Source organism: Arvicola amphibius, chromosome 8 (assembly GCF_903992535.2).
Source record: "Arvicola amphibius chromosome 8, mArvAmp1.2, whole genome shotgun sequence".
NCBI classification, from domain to species: Eukaryota; Metazoa; Chordata; class Mammalia; order Rodentia; family Cricetidae; genus Arvicola; species Arvicola amphibius.
This window is the reverse complement of record NC_052054.1, coordinates 105,220,730-105,244,851: the sequence shown is the minus strand read 5'-3', so window position 1 is coordinate 105,244,851 and position 24,122 is coordinate 105,220,730. Positions and strand designations below refer to the sequence as shown.

Here is a 24,122-nt window from a genome sequence, read left to right as displayed (position 1 = left end):
GCAAGCAAATAATCCCCAAACACCTCACTCCACCAAAAACAAAGCAGAACAAAGCAGGCAGGCAGGCAAGCAAGCAAACAAGCAAACAAACAAACAAACAAACAAACAAAACAAATCAGGGAGAGGGAACAAGGGAGATTGAGATTATGTTTTAGTGTGACCTGTTAGTCACACTCTACCATGTCAGTCATTTTGATTTTTTTTTTTTTAACCAGTTGTGCTTCTTTTGTGGTAAAACAATAGAGCAATGTCTGGTAGTAGTCACCCTGCCTGAGACTTCGGCTGTGCACGCTCCACCTGCTTGTCTGGGATGCTCTGACAACCTTATTGCTATGCTCATTGTTTGAGGATGATTATGGACAGATGTTACTTAGTATTATTTAATTGCTAAGGTTATTTAAGTTAGTTCAATGGTTTTGCTTGATTTGAGTGATGTGAAAGTCCTTTTCTTCTGTAGCGTCCTCTCCCCTTTCTCTTTCTTTCTTACCTTCTTTTCTCCCTCCATTTTCTCTACTCTCTCTTCTTCCTCTACCCCTTTCTCCTTCTCTCCATTTTCCTGCTCTCTCCCAGTTCTCTTCTTCCTTTCCCTCCTGAGTCTTATGTAGCCCAGACTAGCCTAAAACTCCTGATTCTTCTGCCTCAGCCTCCCAAAGTACTCAATTTGCCACCACCCTCATTTTTTTGAATGATCTACTTTGGGATAGTTATGCAATTATGTGTGGACATACAGGATTTATTTATGTTATGAACATAGACGATCTATGTGTAAGGCAAAAGGGAAAGGGGGCAACTTTTTAAATTTGAATGTCAATGTAGCATCACTTAGTTGTGCTCTTGCAGAAAAGAACCCGAGGGAATCTTTTCTAGGTTACTATCCTTTTAGACAGATAGTGCAGGCTGTTTTACAGTTCATTTTCTAGTGGCCTCAAATGTTTTTCCGTGGGTTTTTCTTGTATTTATTTCTCATTTATAATCTTTGACAACTGTCTGTTGAGTTCATTGTCCCCTTATTGGTGTTTTTTTGGTGTTTAATTTTTTTTATTGCTTTATAAATAATACCATTCAAAATTTCCACCTCCTCCCCTCCTCCCATTTCCCTCCCACTCCCTCACTCACCCTCTCCCCTACCCCTCCAGTACTAAGAGAGGGCAGAGTACCCTGCCCTGTGGGAAGTTCAAGGCCCTCCCCCCTCTATCCAGGCCTAGGAAGGTGTGCATCCAAATAGACTAGGATCCCAAAAAGCCAGAACATGCAGTAGAATCAAATCCCAGTGCCATTATCATTGGCTTCTCAGTCAGCTCCCATTGTCAGCCACATTCAGAGAGTCTGGTTTGATCACATGCTCGTTCAGTCCCAGTCCAGCTGGCCTTGGTGAGCACCCATTAGATCAGTCGCCCCATCTCAGTGGGTGGACCAACCCCTTGTAGTCCTGACTTCCTTGCTCATCTTCTCCCTCCTTCTGCTCTTCAACTGGACCTTGGGAGCTCAGTTCAGTGCTCCGATGTGGGTCTCTGTCTCTATCTCCATCCATCACTGGACGAAGGTTCTGTGGTGATATTCAAGATATTTATCAGTGTGACTATGGGACAAGTTCAGTTCAGGCACCCTCTCCTCTACTGCCGAAGCTGGGGACATCCCGTGGACATCTGGGAACCCCTCTAGAGCCAAGTCTTTTGCCAACCCTAAAATGGCTCCCTTAATTAAGATATCTTCTTCCCTGCTCCCATATCCGCCCTTCCTCCATTTCTCCCCCAAGCTCTCCCCAATCCTCCCTTTCTCTCTTCTCTCCCCCGCTTTCACCTTCCTACCACTCCACTTCCTTCCCCATGCTCCCAACTTTTGCCTGGTGATCTTGTCTGCTTTCAATTTCCAGGAGGATCTATATATGTTTTTCTTTGAGTTTACCTTATTATTTAGCTTCTCTAGGATCACAAACTATATTCTCAATGTCCTTTGTTTATGGCTAGAATCCACTAATGAGTAAGTACATACCATATTCATCTTTTTGGGTCTGGGTTATCTCACTCAGGATAGTGTTTTCTGTTTCCATCCATTTGCATGCAAAATTCAAGATGTCATTGTTTTTTGCTGCTGTGTAGTACTCTAATGTGTATATGTGCCATGCTTTCTTTATCCAGTCTTCCATTGAGGGTCATCTAGGTTGTTTGCAGGTTCTGGCTATTACAAATAATGCTGCTATGAACATAGTTGAACAAAGGCTTTTGTAGTATGATTGGGCATCTCTTGGGTATATTCCCAAGAGTGGTATTGCTGGGTCTTGAGGTAGATTGACTCCCAGTTTCCTGAGAAACCGTAGTGGCCTCAAATTTAATCCCCATGCTTCAAATCATCTGAATGCTGAGTATATAGGTATGACCTTCCACACCTAGTAAGAACTCCCAAGTTTTAAAATTTTTAATTTTTTTAATTGTTAAAAAGCTTATTTAGTTTTGCTCAGAAAAACTAACCATTGTATACAAGTTTTTCTCTTTCTATAATTTCATAAAACCATTTTTCCAAAATTTTAGGGTTATGTTTTAGAGTTATTATGAACATGTTATTATTAATTATTATTATAATGTGAATTTTTTATAATATTTCACTTTGGTTTTCTAAGTGAACATTATAGCATTAATTATCTGGGAATAGTTATAGCATTTGAAAACCATAGTACTAGAATATTGTAGAAAGGACTTATTAACTTTTCTGACCTGTCTAAGGTAATCTTTCATTAAGTATGGTCTTCATGTGATTTAATTAGACTATTAATCTGGTTTGTTGAAAGTAGGTAGCTGATATTTTGAAATTTCCCAGTTAAATATAGTAGACTCTTCACATGATCAAACGGCAATACTTTATTCAGGTCTCTGTTTACATGTTGCTTCTACTGAAGCATCTTCAAAACAATGCAGTGTTGTTAGTAACCCCACACATCCTCTCATTCTCTTAACATCTTCACTCTTCATTCCTTTCACAGTTCTGATTGAATATATTCCTGGTTAACTATTCTTTGCTGTGTTTGTGGCTCCTAAATAGTGTATGGCCCTGTAACATACTCAAGAATGAGTTATTTAATGCATGTGTACAATGATATTAGTCTGTCACCCCAGTAAAGATAGAGGTTTTGTGACAGTACTCACCAAGGTGGACTTTCTATTGTTTGTTTAAAAGAGTGATAGGCACAAACTATAAATAATGATTGACTCTGTTTTTTGTATTTATATACACATATTTGTGGTCACTTTAATTTTTATTGTATGTTTAACTTGTATAAGGTTTTTGTTTTTCATGCAGAAGTAGAGTCCTAAGAAGGGTGCAGTGTGATAGTAACATCTGGAACCCACAGAATATACTATACTTTTTGCTGATGTTGATGGGCCAATATACATATAAGGTCACATGTTTTCTTCAGCAACTCAGTCACACATGGCTTATTTATTTATTTGTTTGTTCGTTTGTTTTACCATACCCATACAGGTGGGAAATATTGTCATGTGGCTGTCGTGTTACAGCCTCGTGTGGGTGCTGGGAACCAAGTTCTGGTCCCATGTGAAACAGCATGTGTGTAAACTGCAAAGTTGCCTTTCCAGCCCCAAGGCTTTATATCTGTAAGAGAACATTTTATAAACTCTTATGTCTAATTTTGTCTTTTCCACAGCATCTTATGTTCTTTATCTCAGTTTCTTCTATTTTCTTGTAATTTCTTAGGCTTGGTCTTTGGATTGTATCACAGAGTTTGTTTTTTCTTTATTGATGTTTGAATGTAGCATGCCATCAGCTTTGCTCTTCATCCCCAGTATTTTCTTTCTTGCTAGGTTGAGTGTGTGGGTGATGGTATCAAGTATATTTTTATTTGATTCATTTAATTTCTATTTGTTAATTTCTATTTGTTTTTGTTGTTGTCACTGTCTGTTTTCAAAATCTCTCACTTTTCCTTGCTGACTTTCTCAGCCATGTTGCTGCTGATCTCATCCATTTTGTCAGTTTTTTCCTTAAGGTTGATGCTTCCCATTCTAGGTCCTGGATTGAGTTTCTCTGTATCACCTTTGAAGTCACTGATTGTTTTCACTAACAGACTGTGAAGTTGTCATCTAGTGTCTTAATCGACTTCACTGTCTTTGATCAGTGCTCAAGGAGTTACAATCTTTTGGAGAAGCCGTATTACCTTGCTTTTTCATGTTTCTTGTGTTTCTGTGTTGTGGTTTATGCATCTCCTAGTATGAGTACCTCTCTGAGTTTTATTTGGGATCTTCCATTAAGCAGCCTACTCTCTGGGCTCAACTCCCTGTAGCCTCCAGAGAAGAGAACATTTGCTTTTGGATGATGCTTCTGTGTCCCCCTACCCCAGCCTACCTTCTAGTGTTCTACTACTATGTTTTTGAATTTCTGAAGCTCCTTCTTACCTCTCTTTGGAACAGAATCTTTCCCTATTCTGACTTTTTCTCTTTGGTCACATGGAAGCGACTTGGAGTCCACCATCTTATCTGGAAGTCATTCCTAGTGGGATCCATGGAAAACACTGTGACATACCTGGATGAATTCTTTTATCCTTTCTTAACATGCTGATTGCTTCTCTGTGATAAAATTTCATGAAGCAGCATGGAACTTTCTAGTATTCTAGGCTTTTGGGAGAGGGGATAAATATGTAGATCAGAATCCTGAGAAGGTGGCATCTTAAAGACTTGAGTACCAGCCTGGTATTGCTGGCTTGTTTATCTACCTAGTGAAGTCTGTGCATTGTAAGAATAAAGGTCTATTTTTATCTTTTTTGTTTTTTCGAGACAGGGTTTCTATGTGTAGCTTTGGAGCCTATCCTAGAAGTCACTCTGTAGACCAAGCTGGCTTAGAACTCACAGAGATCCAACTGCCTCTGCCTCCCAAGTTCTGGGAGGTCTTTTTTTTTTCTAATCACGTGTTATGAATATTTAATATTGCCAGCTGCCTGCAGTGATTTAAAAGAATTTTTCTATCTACTTTCTTCAGGCAATTAAACCAGAGAGCAATGACAAAGAAACAGAAGTTACTTATGAAGCTGATATCTCTGAGGAGTGCTGTGGACATCACCTCTTGCAGCAGTCCCCAAAAGGCTGTAATAGTCCTGATGTCATTATAGAGGCTCAGTTTGATGACAGCGACTCAGAAGATAGACATGGGAACACTGGTGTCCTGGTTGATGGTGTTAAGAAATTGACACTTCATACTCCTGACAAAGGTGAGTCTTGGGCAGCTGTTTGACATTTTGTTACAGCAGATTTTTTTTTTAAAGTTGAAACCTCTTTCAACAAAGGAAGAAACTCATAGAATGATTGATGTATTCCCAAAGTCTTTGCTAGCTTTGGGAAGGGCAACCTCTGGTAGACTTGTTTTAAGAGAGGGGAAGTGCCACCCTGTGGTTTGTGTAAAGTGGTTGCTGTTGCCATGTTTGTGATAGACTTTCATTTACTATTGGCACTTAGCTGCAGTGTGTTCCATTCTACCTTGTGGTTGATACAAGCAGAATTATCCTCCCTTCCTTTTTATTTCTTTCCTTCCTTCCATTCCTCCCTTCATGCCTACTTTCCTCTTACTTAAAGCTTATACATGCTAGCTAAGTATACTATTACTGAGCTATACCTCCAGCCAGAATTAAACAAGTCTTAAAATTCTCATTAAACACAAAAACAAAAATCCACTTTATTTTACTCTGATTTGTTTTATTTCAGTCTATAATTAAAAATGTTTTTGTCATCTGTGATAGATCACTTTGAACTTTGAAAGTAGATATTTTCGGGAGGTATTTTGATTCCAAGCCTTAAAGAAAAGAAAAAAAAGCCAGTTTTATTTTTTCTGAATGGCACATAAGCCATGGGTTCCATAATTATAGAAAACGTCAAGTTGCAAACACGCGGATCAAGAGCTGCACCCAAAGGCTTTACCTGGCAACACTCCAGGAAACTTAAGGGCAAGAGAATTTTCAAGTTGAGTATTACAGTATCTAGGTTTCTAAGGGGTTCTAAAACGGGAAAGTATATTTCCAGACAGATTGAGTTTTGTATATACTTGGAAATGAAGAAGAGTGAGCAACATGGACCTGGTGAGGCTGATTAGACAATAAGCATTGTTAACAGGACATTTCTGGCCCAATCACCATGAAACAGTAGAAGGAATGCCAAAAGATTACCAAAGGAGGATGTTGAGCAGACTACCTATGGTAAGAGCTGGCAAGCACAGCTCAGAATATCTTGAAGGCTGGGCCGATTTCAGGAAGGATTGCAGAAACATTGCTGTTTTTCTCCATTGCTTTTGACCTTAGCCAGAGAGTATGCTCTGAAAGCATGTGCCATTTTGGTGGCAAGAATTACTCATTCAGAGTGACTTCCCAGCTTTGAAATTTGAAATTAAATGAGTAGGCTAGTGTTTTTTCTGTCACTCTTGTCTGCCTTCATTTCCCAGATTCACTAACCTGAGGGTACACAAGTTACTCTTGTTTTGTAGGTTGCTTAGGTAACAGTAGTTTCATTCTTCGGGAATAAAACAGTTGGATCTTCATTTGGATGTAATTCCTGACTTTTCTTTCTTCTGATGTATCTCCTTTCCGTCTTTAAAAATAGTTGAATATTGTCTTTCTTCTTAGAGTTGCATGCATGTTGTATACAACAGCATCCATACTAGAAGTTATGTCTTTTTAATGAGAAGAGATGAATATAACCAGGACCCTAAATAGCCAGTCTTTTTATTAACAAGAACACTAAGAAGAAAGATCCTTATAATACAAAATCTAGAAAGGAATCCTTTAGAACCGGTTGAGAGTTTGATCAGAGTTACTTAGAAGAGATGTAGTTAGAGCTCAGTCTCCTCCTCTCACTCAGCAGCAGAGTGAGAGGAGGAGACACTGACACAGATGCTGGAGATGATGGCTGGCAGGACTGCAGTCGACGGCCTGCTCACCAGTTGTTTTCTTCTTTGTCCTTTGAGAAGTTCACTTTGTCCTTTGGGAAGCTCTGAAGCCAGACCTGTGCTTGATGTGTCATCTGCTATCATAACCGTCTCACAGGACAGCTCATAGTGCTTCACGAGTCCATGGCGTGCATGCTTGTGTTTTCCTCATTCTTTTCACATGTTCCCAGCCCACTGCTGTTCTATGACTTTCTTAGTAGCCTTGACCCAGGGAGCAGCTTTACTCCTTCCCTCAGTGTCAGGTGCAGATCCCTGGCTCCAGCTGCCTCTAAACAGAGTTTGTGATCTACATGCTGTTTCTCATTTCTTGCCCTTTTGATATTTGCTCTTTTAAGAAATCACAGAAATTTTAAAAGGTATTTCAACCAGATTTTCTTGCTTAGGATAATATGAAATCTGGTTACAGTTAAGATGTTAGTACTTTTTGTATCATTTAAGGTTTTGAAAATTATTGAAATAAACCATAACTTTAAGAACACCATAAATTTTCTCTAAGTCTTCTACAAAGGTTCTTTGCTACTTTCAAGTGCATTATTAATCCTAGTTCTTGCTTGTGTTTCAAAGTGTTAATTTTTAAATATCTTGTTTCTTTACCTAAAGCAATATATATGCTGTATATTGCATGTGTGTGTTTGAGTTTCTCCCTCTTTGTTTGGAAACTAAAGCATCATCTTCTCTGGTGAGTGAGAATGCAGCCCCAATCCAATTGTTTGTAGCAAAGACTCTTTTTTTTTTTTAAAAAAAAAATATTTTTTATGGTTTATTTAACTTTATTTTATGTGCATTGGTGTGAAGGTGTCAGATACCCTGAAACTGGATCTTTAGACAGTTGTGTGCTGCCATGTGGGTGCTGGGAATTGAACCCAGGTCCTCTGGAAGAACAGTCAGTGCTTTTAACTGCTGAGCCATCTCTCCAGCCCCTGTAGCAAAGACTCTTCATTGAATTAAGAGAAATGTATATCTCAGACCCACTAGTTTCTCCTAAATATATACATATCACATGTATAAATAAATTAAAATATCTATGAGAGCCAGAGAGAGAGAGAGAGAGAGAGAGAGAGAGAGAGAGAGAGGGAGAGAGAGGAGAGAGCGCGCCGAAGACCTGACCCTGTTTGAAGATCCAGTTCCATAGCCTCTTAAAACTGAGCTTTTACTGCTGTACAGGCCTGGCTGCTTGTCTGCATGGAAATCTATCATAATGGCTCGGGTGTAACTAAGTGATAAAAGCTCTTGCCTAGGATGCGTAAATCCCTGGATTTGATCCTTAACACTAGGAGAAAAGATCTGCTATTGTGTAGAAACTGGGGACAGCTTAATTAAATTTCACTGGTTTTAAATGCATCAGTGGCTTTGAAAAATGTTTTGGCAAAGATAGCCTGGTTAGCAAGTTCCGAAGGATAAAAGTCTTTGCCAAGCGATATAATAGCTGTGTGTCTTTCATCACTGGGAATGGTAAGAACAGCTTTGGCCTCAGAATCAGGTGATTCTATGACGTACATTTCCTGCCTCTATCTCAGCAGGGTCTTCCTGAGACCTTTTGCAGTTTCCTTGTCTAGAAACTAGCCTCTACTAGTTCCTGATGGGTGAGCAAAGATTTGGAATGTGATGTTAATGACACCTTTGCTTCAATCTCTCAGTCTGTTGCCACTGTTTTTCCCAAAAGGAGACTCTGTGAGGAATTCTCAGTCGTTCCTGAGATTTGAACTGGTTTATAATCACTTCTCATAAACCTGCCCAAGTCACCACTGGGAAGATGACCTCCACCCTTAAGACCTTTCAGTGCCTCTGTCTCCTTGTGTTCTCTTTCCTCCCTTCTGCCTGGCTCAGGAGAGCAGACCTGATTCTGATGGGATTCTTGGAGTTATTAAAACCCTAAGATTCTTTTCTCCAAATTGTCTGTTAACCATTTTTCTTTCTCAGATCTCCACTGTACATAATGATGATTGGTATGACTAGAAGACAGTTAATTTGCTTCAGAAATTAGAATAAGTTTTAAACACCTAGCAATTTTCTATTATCTAAATTTTTGTGCCAATCTTTAAAAATCTGATTTTAAAAAGGTGTAAAACCTTGCCCAAACTTTCTTTTAACAAAGGTGTGCAATGGGAATTTTTGCTTCCCCACTTTGGATTGGATGGGTAATGTATAATATCTGGTAGAGAGATGATGGCCAGGACCTGTAATGTCCTAAGGCCCCCACTCTAATTCAGACTAGCCACAGCCTTCCTTGTAGTTTCCAAAAGAGATGGATGCACTGAAGACAAAGTGAGACAGGGCTCAGTTCTTCATTAATTCAAGCAAGGCTTGATCCAAGCCGGAATGCTTTCACCACACTCCCTCTCACCGGCAGTGGCTTTGCCCTTTTATATCTTATCTCTATCAATGGGTAGGATTGTCTAGATCTCCGTTTTTATCCTTTTCTTTTGGGTAGTACTGAAGATTGAACCCAGGACCTCATATTTGCTAGGCAAGCCTTGTATCTCTAAACCATATGACCATCCCTAGCTTTTCAGTTTCTACAATCCAAGTGAAATTCTGTAAATATCATATTTTTTGCCTGTTAATATGTTGAATTACTCTACTTTTGGTTATTTATCTGTTTTCTGTAATAAACTTTTTTTCAGTTTAGGTATTGTCGATATCTTTTTTAAAAAAATGTGTCATTTATTTGTTATATTTTTCTATGGTATAAATGATTGAAAAAAACTTCAATTTATTTTTTTAGTTTATTAAAAATTTCCGCCTCCTCCCCACGATCCTTTTACCTCCCCCTCCCCCCTCCACTCCCCCTCCCTCTCCTGTGTAGAGAGCAGTAAGGGTTCCCTGCTCTGTGGGAAGTCCAAGTTCCTCCCCCATCCGTCCAGGTCTAGGAAGGTGAGCATCCAAACAGGCGAGGCCCCCCCCAAAGCCAGTATGTGTAGTTGGACCCAAATCCAGTGTCATTGTCCTTGGCTTCTCAGCAGCCCTCATTGTCCGCCATGTTCAGGGAGTCCAGGTTTTATTCAGTGCTTTTTCAGTCCCAGTCCAGCTGGCCTTGGTGAGCTCCCATTAGATCAGCCCCACCCTCTCGGTGGGTGGGCGCACCCCTCGCATTCCTGACTTCCTTGCTCATGATCTCCCTCCTTCTGCTCCTCATTTGGACCTTCGGTGCTCAGTCCGGTGCACCAATGTGTGGCTCTGTCTCTATTTCCATCCATCGCCAGATGAAGGTTCTATGATGATATGCAAGATATCAGTATGACTATAGGATCTGGCCTTTTCCGGCTCCCTCTCCTCAGCTGCCCAAGGAACTAGCTGGGGGCATCTCCCTGGATACCTGGGAACCCCTCTAGAGTCAAGTCTCTTGCCAACCCTATAATGGCTCCCTTAATTAAGATATATACTTCCCTGCTCCCATATCCACCCTTCCTATATCCCAACCATCCCATTCCCCCAAGCTCTTCCCATTCTCCCCTTCACACTTTTCTCTCCCCATCTCCCCTTACCCCCATCCCACCCCGCCTCCAAGTTCCCAATTTATGCCCGGCAATCTTGTCTACTTCCAATATCCAGGAGGATAACTATCTGTTTTGCTTTGGGTTCTCCATATGGTCTTTTGTTAAAGATTTACCTTTTGATGTGTTTTATGATATATATTATTTATTGATTGAGATTATCATTTGGGTTTCTCTTTTAGTTTGGATATTGAACTACCCTTGAATTCCTAGAATAAATTTTATTTAATCCTGTTATGTTACTGTTTTTTGCATATACTATTAAGATTTTTTTAGGTACTGTATAGTGTATAATTTTTTTGTGTCATGTTCAAATAGATAAAAGATTTTCTTGCCACAGTTCAATATTTAGAGTCAAGATTATAATAGCTTCATAGAATGAGCTAATACATTTTGTTTACTGGTTTCTGTTTTTTCCAGAATAGCTTATATAAAGTGTAAGTTAACTGTTTTGCTTATTTATTTGTTTTAAAATTGGGTAAATGCATTGTAAAGTTATTTGCCACTTTTACTTTTCAGAAAATGAGGTTATTTTGTTTTCAAACACATTAATTGATGCTTTCAAATGGCATCTTGTGCCATTTTTGGCATAATTTAATGAGAATTTATCTACTCAGATGTATTATCATCTTGATATTCCTAATACTCTTCAGTTTTCAAAATTATTTTTGAAATCTCCATTATGTATTTTTCATCTCTTTAATTCTGTACTTTATTTAATCTCCATCTTCCTCCTTCTGCCTCCCCCCTTCCCTGCCCTGCCCTGTGCTGACACTTGCACCTCCAGCCTCACTTGCATGGGAGGAAAGTGTCACACATTTAGTTTTAGCTCCAACCCTGTTTGTGTTCTGAAGAAGAGCCTCACTAGTTGTCCAGGGTGACCTTGAACTCATACTGTTGTCCTTTTAGGACTTGAACTTGTAATCTTTCTGCCTCAGCCTCCCAAGGAATTGAAATTAGAGAACTGTACCACTAGACACAGTTGGTTGGATTTTTATTTCTAGTAATTATTTGTGTTCACAGCATTATAATTTTATTTCCCACTAAATATCAACATATCATGTAAAATTGCAGTAGAATTGTTGATTAGAGATTTTTAAACAACACATTAAGTAAATTATAAAAATATCTTTTCAGTGATTGTTTATCTACTGCAAAACTCACACAAAATAAAGCCACATTCTGTGATACAGTTTGTCAATCATTGTACAAAAGTGTTCCTGTTCCAGTTAGCTCTGGGCTCATGCTCTACTCCTGAGCTACATTCCTAGACCTTCTAATCTGTCCTACTAAGTACTTGCTTTTATTAACAACCAAAATTGTTACTATGTAATAAAATAACATTTCTCCTGTTATAATCTATAAACTTTGGCCTCCTACTCTCATTTTGTACCTTCCTTCTTATAGAAATTATGCTCAAGGACTTTGCTTATTCTAATTCTAAACTGTCATAGCGCAGGCTTTCAGTTGGCGGTAGCCTAGGACAGAGCAATGGACTGGGAGTAGTGAACAAGGTTAGAGTCCCTCACTTGTTCCTGAAATGAGGGAGCTGGTAAGAGATCTTTGAGTAAGTATTTTTCTGTAATAGTAGGGATCTAATCAGCTAGAATGTGATGAACCATAAGCATAAATGGCTTCGGGTTCTTCCATGAGTGCTGCTCAGTCTCTGGAAAGCATTATACCTTGTGCCACTTTCCTTTGACATTTGTTGTTCACACAGAATTTATGGAGTGATATGGTGGTAGCAATGTTCTGCTATGCTCAGGTCTGTAGTTATTGAAATGTCATTAGAGCTTGCTGGCTCCTTGCTGGCTCCTTCCACCCTCCTCCCCCTGTTTGAAGCCCAACAGTCATTCTGGCCTACTTGCTCATTTCTCTTTGACAGAGGAAACCTGAAGGCTTGAGTGGCAGTACACTTTTCTAACATTGCAGGTGACTGATTGGATAGAATTAGTTCTATCCAAGGTCCCCTCACAGTACCTGGGAGTAGATGTGCTTGCCAGCAATTTCGGTAGCACCTTTAGTACACGATTATTATAATAGGAACTTAAAAGGGAACAGTTTGTCACAAACATTGTTCACAACTTTGTCTGCAGTCAGGGATTACCAGTCCTCTATCGTGTCAGTGGCTGTTCCTGACTTTCTCAACCGAGTGTATCCAAGCAGAGGCAGAAGTTCTGACAGACTTCTTGTTTTCCACTGAATGAACTGAAACCTGCAGGTTCACTGGGATCTCTCTCCTTTGGGCTCTTCTTAAACTCTTCTCAATGTGTTGCTCCTTGGCCTCTTGCCTGCTGTGTACTTTTAGCTTCATTCTTGGCTCCCTAGATTATTTTATAACCAACTTTCTTTTAGCTCATTGGCGATGAGACAGGAAGAGCAACTTCTCTGAGTGGTGACATCCTTTCTCCTTTTCTCCTTCTCATGCTCACTAAACCTCAGTCCTCCCCTACTCTTTTCTTCTCTCTGTTCTATTCAGTGTTATGCCAGTCCATGGTAGTGACAACAGATGAACTGAACAGTCATATCTGTTGACACATATAGTACATTGCCTTAGGAATCATAGAAGGACCAGGAAGGTAACCCTTTGGTGAAGGCACTTGCTTCCAAACATGGCAGATCTATGGGACCCACCTGATGGAATGGGAGAATCAACTCCTACAAGCTATTTCTGATCTCTACCTACAGACTGTGGGGTGTGTGTGTGTGTGTGTGTGTGTGTGTGTGTGTGTGTGTGTGTATGCATGTGCACATACATACAAAGTAAATAAATAAAATATAATATTATTAAATTTACAGAAGCATGGTTCTGGACAGATTCACAACAGCCACATACTCTTCGTAGAATGCAGTATTTTACCCTCGTGGCTCTTTGTCAGGCACTTCGCATTACTAACAATTATTTCCTAACACTGGATGAAAATGCAAATTTGTGTTTGGTTAAACTACAAGGCAACTGACTTGTATCATGTTTGATGCAACTGACTGGGGTCCTCCAGAGTGCCTGACTTTCTTATCCATCAGAAACTCTACTGAACAGTGACATGCTTTGATTTAAAAAATAGGAAAATAATTGGAGTTATTATAAAATATTCAAAATGTGAGATTCAAAAGTTAATTTCAGGGCTGGAGAGATGGCTCAGAGGTTAAGAGCACAGACTGCTCTTCTTGAGGTCCTGAACCACCACATGGTGGCTCACAACCATCTGTAATGAGATCTGGTGCCCTCTCTGGCAAGTAGGCATAAATGCAGGCAGAACACTGTATACATAATAAATAAAAATATTTAAAGAAAATCTAAAAGTTAATTTTAAAAGTTTGCTAACTGAAATCTTCTGTGTTGAAAAGGCTATACACAGTGAACTTGGTGCATTCTTTTATTTCACAGATGAGATTATTGAGGCTTAGAGAAGTGACTTGTTTTCTCAGGGTCCCAGAAGTAGTTATTAAATTTATAAAAGAAAATTATTTGTCTATAGCAAGGAAGACTTCTCTAACAGGCTATATTTTGAAAAGGTTAAGTCAGGACTCATTGGTTTAATTTCTTTCTAAAAGAATGTTAGTGCTCATTGCCTATCTATTTCATGTTTCCCTTTTCTCCTTCTTACATTTTTATCTGGACTTCCACACCCTTGTCAGATACCTGTCAATTTGAGTGAAGCTGATCCTAACTGCAGAGTGAGGTCTTAGTTGTTCTATCTAAGTTTCTTGGCACATTTAGTTGTTTTATTCTAGTTGGGACTTAAAGTAGCAATGGGAATTTCCAGGTTGCATTATCACAGAGACTATTCATCACTTGGAACAGTAGTGGTGTGGCTAAGAAACTGAAAATTCAAATGTGTTTAATTTTGCTTAAAATAGCTACCCATGAGTAGTAACTTCTTTATTGTACTTTGTAGCTTTATACTCTTGCTTCTTCCAAAGATCAGCAGCCCAAATGGTCTAATTTGGGTGAACCTTACTTGGACTTCTGGGGCATAAGTTGTTTCCTTATGGATACGAACAAGGAAACATTTATCCCTAATTGATATTGGCAGCTGTCCTATGATTTCCTAAGTATTGTGGATTGAAGAATGAAGAACCAAAAAAAGTCTGGGCCCTTACAGCCATTAATGAACCTTGGATCAACTGATCCTGAAGTCTTCCCTACATTTGGACTTTCAATTACATGAACGAATGAATCATGCTTGTTAGGTAAGCCAGTTTGAGTTGATTTTCTGTCCTTTCAACTAAGTGTAACCAAGTAGAGACAAAGATACTGACAGGCTTCTTGTTAACCTACAGCTATTGTGCCTCTGATGGGCATTCCAGTGAATGAATAGTATAGTTGAGTGAGAGGGCTGCGTTGTAAAGGGTGGTGTGAACTAGACCCCAGTTCCACTCTGCTACTTGCCTGCCATGTAAACTTGGCAGTTTCCTTTTCTTCTCTGATTCCTGGGTGTTCATTTGTACACGGACATTACTTGTTTGTAGCCAATATGGTATTTGCACAAGCAAACTTTATGTTTGTTATTGGGGAAACAGAGTGAATATAAAAGAAAATCTAGATGTTTGCCCTTGATAGGCACTCAGTTGTTGAGAACAGAGATAGTAGCCAGGGGCCCACTTCTACTTAAGTGGTATATTTGGTTAGATAATGGTCTCACTGCCTGTTTAGGCCTTAAGCAGACTTCTGACTCAAAGAGAAAAAGCACATTAACAGACCAATGACCCATTGGAGGCTCTCTTCATGGCTTGCAAGTTCTGAAGCTGCAGTGTCTTGTAGAGTCAGAGGCAAAAACAAAGTTACTAAAATACAGAGGCTGCTGGTAACCACAGGCAGTGTCATGTAGAGAAAATGAAACGATTTTTACAGGGAAGTGGAAACTGTCAATGGAGGGGAGACAAGATAAAAGGTAAGAGGAGGAGAGAGACAGTAGGAGATAGTGAATTACCTGGGCTTTGAAGGATAAATAGGGCTTGCTGGATAGGAGAAGGTGAAGAATATTCTGAGTATGAGCAGGGTCATGGAGGTAGATGAGTAGTAACTTCAGTGGGATCAGTACAGGATGCATAGTGGAAAGACTGGAGAAGATGTCAGAAAAGAAACTGTGTTGAGGTTTGCAAAGTTATCCATGGCTGCTAAGAGAGCTCTGTAGCTATGGAAAGGGATTCAGTTGTTTAGAAAGAAAGGAGAGGGCTGGAGAAATAGCTCAGTGGTTAAGGGCACTGGCTGCTCTTCCAGAGGTCCTGAGTTCAATTCCCAACAACCACATGGTGGCTCAAACCCATCTTTAATAATATCTGGCGCCCTCCTCTGGTGTGCGGGCATACATGGAGGCAGAATGTTGTATACATAATAAATAAATCTTTAAAAAAAAAAGTAAAAAAAAAAAGAAAGAGGGGAGAAATGAGAACACTGATTATTAAGATCAGCCATGCAACAAGACCTGGCTACTAACTTGAATGCAGAATAGATGTGAAACATTCAGAACTAGGATTAATAGTGGCAGGTCAGATGTGATAGGCAGGGGGATTCAAGCTTAGCCACTGATGGGTGCTAATAGTAGTCTTCAGTGAAAAAGAAAACTAAGGCTAAGGGTAAGAAGAGCTGTGAATTCAGGTTCTGCCTGTTGAACTGGAGGCTCTTAAAGGACTCTGGTGTGATACCCAGAAAGTTATTAAAAACAGAAGTGTGGTTCCACAGGAGGGATGATGAGATTATCTGTCTGTGCACTGTTAAAGTATGGGAATCAGCAAGCTTGTAAAGTAGATAGGCTGATCCTGGACTTGCCTGGAGGAATCATTGGTCTGTTAAAGCAAAACAAGCTGGTAGATACAGAAAGCTTAGGAACAAGACGAGCACAGTGACAGATTTCAAGAGTTTTGAACATGACATAGGAGAAACCTTTATAGAAGTGGTGATGAATATTTTTAAGAAATGAGGGAATACCTTACTTTCCTTTAGTGAATGTCAAGTGGTTGAAGATTATTTTCATTTAAAATGATTAATTCTCTTAGTTTTTTAAAACCAGCCATTATTTAGGGAAGGTCATTCTTTTGTATTCAACCTTTATTTCGTAACAAGGAAATGAAAAGGTTCACGTCAGGATTTATTGAACATATGTGTCCAGAAATCCATGAATCAGCTGTGAAGAGCATGCTTGCCTCTTCCTGTGTTCTAGAGGCTGCCTGTCTGTGAAGTCAGATTTCTAGCCTCAGGGAAGACCCACTTAAATAACTGCTTCCTTTTCCTCCCTCTGGCCAGCTGCGCCACGTCTGTGAGCAATGAAGCCTTTCCTGTAACTCGTTCTTTAGCCTCCTTCCTTGAAGCTTTTTTTTTAAAATTAAAAAAGTAGTAAGGTTTTTTCATAATAAGTTTTTTATTAGCATGCATTCATTCTGAAAGCTTAGAGATTATTCTTTCATTGCCACTGTGCCGAACTATATGTGCCTACAGGTTCATCTTGTTGGCATCCAGTCCCTTTTGGATCACTCTAAATAATTCCCATTCTCCTTTGAGAACTTTTGGAGACGGTCTTCAAGCCATGCAGAAACATGCCAAGGGGAATCTGTCTGACTAATGGACTGGGTGTAATGATGTTTATGACTTGTGGAGGTTTCAAAAAGTTAGTGAGGATTCTAGCTTGTTCTGTTAGAGAAAAGCTAGACTGAATGTTTTTGATTGCAGAAGGCCTATCAGTAAAGGCAGATTGTATTTAGCACTATGTAGTTGAACACTGTTTATGGCTTTCAGATAATGCTAAAACAAAAATATTCCAAATGCTAACATGTGAATACATCACCCCTCTCCTTCCATCCCAATACCCACTCTCTAGTACCCTGAAGGAAAGCAGAGCTGCATAGTGAGGTCTGTCCTGTACCTCAGCTAGTTGCTCAAACCTGGTCCCTAGATCTGACTCTGACTTCTCTTGGGCCCTTTAGCTATCCCACCTTGCACACTGTAGCTTACCTTGCCCTATTGCCTCTTTATCTGATTTGAGTGCTCCCTCAGCTGTCCTAGTACAATAGAGTCAGGATCCATGTGTGTTTGGCTAGCTACTTATTTTTCTAGCAGCAAAATAGTTTCTAACAAAATGTGTCAACCGTATTCAGGATAAGAACTGAAGAAGCAAGTTTGCCATTTTCCCTATTCATAAAAATCCTTTGTAATAAACACCTTGACGACATCATGTATTCTTACATAAATCAAGTGAGGTATTGGGATGGAAGCCTTGCCTTCCATTGTGGGATTTTCTAAACCGTGTTTTCAAGCCTGCTATCTCTTGAGCTAAGGAGTGTCACATGACTCTACTGCAGAGGTTCTCAGTTGCACAGCATTATCAGTGAGCTTTCTTGGTCTCTGGTAGCCCTTTCCTGTCAGGGCCACCTGTCCAATGCTTTGCATGACGATGCTCCTGAGCCTGATGCTCAGGCCTCCAAACACAGCCTGCTCACTTTTTGCCTGTGTCTGTGCTTCTGTCTTCTTTGAAAACTACCCAGCCCTAGTTTCTCCTGTGAAGATGCCTGTTGTTTTCCCAGCCCCAGAAGTGTATGTTTTCTATTACCATGCAATAAATCACTACACATTTGGAGGCTTAACATGATGCAACTATTATTTTGGTTCAAAGAAGTAGGATTCAGGAATTGGCTCATCCTCATCCTTTGCTTCTGGGCTCTTCACAGGGCTGAAGTCAAGCTATTGGGTTATCTGAAGGCTGAAGTGTGAAGAAAGATCTGCTTTAAGCTTCAGTGAAGTTGACTAGAATCATTTCCTAGAAGGTTTGGTGCTGAGAACCTCAGCTTCTTGCTGGTTTAAGCTGGAGGCTGCTTTCTACACAGGCCCTTCTGTTTTGTAACTAGCTTCATCAGACCTAGTAAGAGAGTTAGCTAGCAAGATGGAGCCTGCTAGTCATATGCAACTCAGTCATGGAAGTAACATCCCACTGTCTTTGCTGTATCCTGTTGCCTATGCGTGAGGGTTGGAATTATATAAGGACATGAAACACGACGGTAAACATGATTTAGGCTTTCATAAGCCCGCCTGCCAATATGTTTTTTGTTTAAGTTTTATTTCTTCCAACAGATGTATGATCATCCTTTGTGACTCTTCTTCTTTTTTTATGATTTAATTTTGCTTTTTATTTCCATCATGTAACTGTTTTTGAACATCCTTAATTCAATTGCAACCCCTAAACAGTCATCTTTTGTATATTGTTCTACAAAAGACAACTTCTTTCTATTCAGTAAACTGAAGAAGGACCAAATTAGTGACTTCCCTGTGTAAACGTGAGTCTCCTGTCTTACTCAGCAGCTACACAGCATCCATTTTATAAATCTTCTTTTAAAAAATTGTTTTTATTGAGCTCTACATTTTTATCTGCTCCCTTCCCTGCAGCTCCCCTCCCCTTCTACTCTCTCCCATGGTCCTCATGCTCTCAATTTACTCAGGAGATTTTGTCTTTTTCTACTTCTCACGTAGATTAGATCTATGTATGTCTCTCTTAGGATCCTCATTGTTGTCTAGATTCTCTGGGGTTGTGAATTCTAGGCTGATTTTTCTTTGCTTTATGTCTAAAAGCAACTTACGGATGAATGCATATGATATTTGTCTTTCTGTGCCTGGGTTACCTCACTCAAAATGATGTTTTCTAGATGCATCCATTTGCCTGCAGATTTCAAGATGTCATTATTTTTTTCTCCATTGTGTAAAGGTATCACATTTTCCTTATCCATTCTTTGGTCAAGGGGTATTTAGGTTGTTTCCAGGTTCTGGCTATGACAAATAATGCTGCTATAGACATAGTTGAGCACATGTCCTTGTGGTATGATAAAGCATTCTTTTTTTCTTCTTTTTTTTCTTTTTTTTTTTTTTTATTAAAAATTTCCATCTCCTCCCCTCCTCCTCCCCCTTCCCTCCCCGCCCCTTTATCCATACCCCCACTCCCTCCCTCTCCAGGCCAAAGAGCCATCAGGGTTCCCTACACTATGTTGAGTCCAAGGTCCTCCCAACTCCCTCCAGGTCCAGGAAGGTGAGCAACCAAACTGACAAGGCTCACACAGAGCCCGTCCTTGTCGTAGAGACCAAGCCCATCGCCATTGTCCCTGGCTTCTCAGTCAGCCACTTTCAGAGAGTCCGGTTTGTCGGGTGTTCCATCAGTCCCATTCCAACTGGACTTGGTGATCACCCGTTAGTTCTGTCCCGCTGTCTCAGTGGGTGAACGCATCCCTCACAGTTCTGACTTTCTTTCTCATGTTCTCTCTCCTTCTGCTCCTCATCAGGACCTTGGGAGCTCAGTCTGGTGCTCCAGTGTGGGGCTCTGTCTCTATCTCCACCCATCGCCAGGTGAAGGTTCTATGGTGATATGCAAGATATTCATGAGTATGGTTATAGGATCTGGCCTTTTTCGGCTCCCTCTCCTCAACTGCCCAAGGAACTAGCTGGGGGCATCTCCCTGGACACCTGGGAACCCCTCTAGAGTCAAGTCTCTTGACAACCCTAAAACGGCTCCCTTAATTAAGATATATGCTTCCCTGCTCCCATGTCCACCCTTCCTATATCCCAAGCATCCCATTCCCCCTAACTCTCCCCATCCTCCCCTTCACGCTTTTCTCCCCATCTCCCCTTGCCCCATCCCACCCCACCCCCAAGTTCCCAATTTATGCCCGGCAATCTTATCTACTTCCAACACCCAGGAGGATAACTGTATGTTTTTATTTGGGTTCATCTTCTTATTGTCTTCTCAAGGATCACGAATTATAGGCTCGATGTCCTTTAATTATGGCTAGAAACCGATTATGAGTGAGTACATCCCATGTTCATCTTTTTGGGTCTGGGTTACCTCACTTAGAATAGTGTTTTCTATTTCCATCCAATTTCCTGCAAAATTCAAGATATCATTGTTTTTTATCGCTGAGTAGTATTCTAATATGTATATATCCCACAGTTTCTTCATCCATTCTTCCACTGAAGGGCATCTAGGTTGTTTCCAGGTTCTGGCTATTACAAATAATGCTGCTATGAACATAGTTGAACAAATGCTTTTGTAGTATGATTGGGCATCTCTTGGGTAAATTTCCCAAGAGTGGAATTGCTGGGTCCTGGGGTAGGTTGATCCCGAATTTCCTGAGAAACCGCCACACTGTTTTCCAAAGTGGTTGCACAAGTGTGCATTCCCACCAGCAATGGATGAGTGTACCCCTTACCCCACAACCTCTCCAGCAAAGGCTGTCATTGGTGTTTTTGATTTTAGCCAATCTGACAGGTGTAAGATGGTATCTCAAAGTTGTTTTGATTTGCATTTCCCTGATAGCTAAGGAGGTTGAGCATGACCTTAAGTGTCTTTTGGCCATTTGAACTTCTTCTGTTGAGTATTCTCTGTTCAGTTCAGAGCCCCATTTTTTAAATGGGTTAATTAGCATTTTAAAGTCTAGTCTCTTGAGTTCCTTATATATTTTAGAGATCAGACCTTTGTCAGTCGCAGGGTTGGTGAAGATCTTTTCCCAGTAAGTAGGCTGCCTTTGTGTCTTAGTGATAGTGTCCTTTGCTCGATAAAGCATTCTTTGGGTATATACCCAATAGTGGTTATATACCTTCTCTTGAGGTAGGTTGTTTCCAGATTTTCTGAGAAATCGCCATACTGACATCCAAAGGAGCTGTACCAGTTTGCACTCCCACCAGCAATGCAGAAGGTGTTCCCTTTACCCCACAACCTCTCCAGCATAAGTTGCCATTACTGTTTTCTGATCTTGGCCATTCTGACAGGTCTAAGATCGAATCTTAGAGTTGTTTTGATTTGCATTTCTCTGATGACTAAGGATGTTGAGCATTTCCTTAAGTGTTTCTCAGCCATTTTAGATTCCTCTGTTGAGAGTTCTCTGTTTAGGTCTGTACTTTTTTTTATTGGATTATTTGTATCAATTTCTTGAGTTCTTTGTATATTTTAGAGATCAGAGTCTGATGCGGGCTTGGCAAATATCTTTTGTCATTATGTAGGCTACGATTTTGTCTTGTTGACCATATCCTTTACTTTACAGAAGCTTCTCAGTTTCAGGAGGTACCATTTATTAATTGTTTCTCTTAGTGTCTGTGCTACTGGGGTTATCGGGTCTCCTGTGCCAATGTATTCAAGTGTACTTCCCATTTTCTCTTCTATGAGTTTCATTGTGCTTGGTTTTATGTTGAGGCCTTTGATCAATTTGGACTTAAGTCTTGTGCATAGTGATAGATATGGATCTATTTTCATTCTTCTACATGTTGATATCCAGTTATGCCAGCACCATTTGTTGAAGATGCTTTATTTTTTCCATCTTATGTTTTTTGCTTCATTGTCAAAAATCAGGTATTCATAGGTGTGTGGATTGATATCTGGGTCTTTGATTTGATTCCATTGGTCCCCCTTTCTGTTTTTATGCCAATACCAGGCTGTTTACAGTACTGTAGAGTTTGAACTTCAGAAATTCTTTTATTGTACAGGATTTTTTTGGCCCCTGGGCTTTTTTTTGCTTTTTCACGTGAAGCTGAGTATTGTTCTTTCGAGGTCTATGAAGAATTTTGCTGGGATATTGATGAGCATTGCATTGAATCTGAAGATTGCTTTTAGTAAGATTGCTGTTTTTACTATGTTAATTCTGCCTATCCGAGAGCATGGGAGATCTTTCCATTTTCTGGTGTCTTCTTCAATTTTTTTCTTCAAAGATTTAAAGTTCTTGTTATATAGGTCTTCTACTTGTTTGTTTAGAGTTACTCTGAGATATTTTATGTTATTTGTGGCTATTGTGAAAGGTGATGTTTCTCTGATTTCTTTCTCAGTCGGTTTATCATCTGTTTTAAGGAGGGCTACTGACATTTTATAAATCTTGGTATTTACCAATTGGTAGCAAAATCAGTGACTCATCCATCTGTCTATAAGCTAGCTGGAATGCTTGCTCACCTTGCTCTGATTTGCAATAAGTGCTAGATCCTGTTATCTTATTAAGGAAAAGCAGTTGTTCATCAAATACACAAACATTGCCAGCTTAATACATTAGCTGTTTTTGAATGTGTATTGTTCTGTTTCCTGGGAGCTTGATGGATCTTAGAAATGATATAATATATAAAAACTAATTTATTTCTGTTTAAACTAGCTGGCTTCGGTTCCCTTTTAATAATAATTTTATGGCCCTGTTATTTCTAGGTCATAGCAAATGAATTGAAAAGAGGGCTGGCCTTTGGGGAAGTAGCATTTAATTTCTTTCCTTTTACCCAGCAGTGATCTGGTCCTCATTATGGCCTGTTGGAGATGTTCTATAGGGTGAATATTCAATATGCTTTAAAAGGCTAGTAGCAGATATAGTATCATTTGGTATCTGTGGGCTTCCAAACTCCAAACATTGTGTAACCCATCTGGTCTAGCTTTCCATGCTCAGGGGACTATCTTTGTGTAATCCTCTGAAGTAGCTTCTAACCATTTTCATTACTTGTCCTGTTAGTGTACTAGCTAGTTTTTAGAAGGCAGGTAAAGAAACAACAGTCTGGTTTTAGTGAACACATTTGTGGTATTGAAATGTTGATATCACAGTAAGATGTGTTGGCTTGTCCCTTTAAGAGAAACTCAGGTGAAAGTCAACTTAAACTTGGAGGAATCATTCATCTGTTGAGAAAGATGCAGAATGGGGAAGTTAAAGACAGTCAGAGTTGAAATCACATGAGTGTATATGTCTGCATTTTGGGTCTTTGGAGAGCTATGAGGCTAGAAGCCAATTAAAGCTTTAGTGGAGAGAAATTTAAAAGTCATTTCTCCAGGGCAAAGGAAAGATTTGGAGCAGAGTGTGCTCAGAGAAAAGCAGGAGGGTATTGAAGTTAATGCAGCCACCTTCTGGGAATTGGAATCACTGCAAAGTCCCATCTAAGATGGCCCTGGAAAGGATTGAGGTTGGGACCCCAAAGAGACACTGGAACTCTGCTCAAACTTGGGAACCTGGGTGTATGCGCATGGTCAGCTAAAGAAGAAAGTGGCTCCAGCCTACCATGTTAGTTCCTCCCTTTTCTAACCTCTTACCAGTTTCCAAATTATATAGTTCAGGGAAATTGAGTAGTCTTGGAGTTTTTAATCCCTTACTGACTGGGTATTAACTTTTTTCATTCACTTATTTGTCTGAATATATTAAAGCTTTATTTTACCAGTCACTGCCCATAATTTCTATTAGGTAGTCTGATGTTTCCTAACTTATATTCCAGTTGAAATTCTCAGTCTCTGTCATAGACTGTAGACCATATCTTCATTGTGGACAGAGAACATCAGCATGTGTTTATTCTATTGTGACCTCAAACTCAAAAAGTATCCAAAGTGAAGTTGACTCTTCCAGTTCTGTTATTCAGGCAAATCTCTCAGATAGCATGGTTTCTTTTTTCATTATTATTTCCATCAGTGCCATCTCATTTCTGGAGGTAGTGTGGCATCATAGGAAGAGGATGAGGTACCGGCATCAATCAGATTCAAGCTGAACCCTCACCTGCCCTTGTGCTTTCCTAACCACATCCATTGGAAAGCCTGTTATTAAGTATCTTTGAGCCTTACTTTTCCAAACCTTTAAATTGTCATAGAATTCCCTGTCTACTTCACTTGGACTGCTAGGGAATATTAAAACTAGTACCATATGTGAATCACATAGTACAGTGCCAAGTGTGTGTATCAGCTCAATGATGAGTTACTAGTTACCGGGTTGAGTGTG

The 24,122-nt window shown here is 39.8% G+C and overlaps 1 protein-coding gene across 6 annotated transcripts in view; it reads left to right on the top strand.

The window, feature by feature from the left end:
- Positions 1-24,122, top strand: part of Dis3l2 (DIS3 like 3'-5' exoribonuclease 2) — a 363,987-nt gene that overhangs the window by 119,808 nt on the left and 220,057 nt on the right. For all 6 annotated transcript variants that reach the window (XM_038339065.2, XM_038339064.1, XM_038339061.2 and 3 more), the window contains one exon: positions 4,984-5,212. In XM_038339065.2, the coding sequence (XP_038194993.1) occupies positions 4,984-5,212 (229 nt within the window). The remainder of the gene's footprint in view (positions 1-4,983; positions 5,213-24,122) is intronic.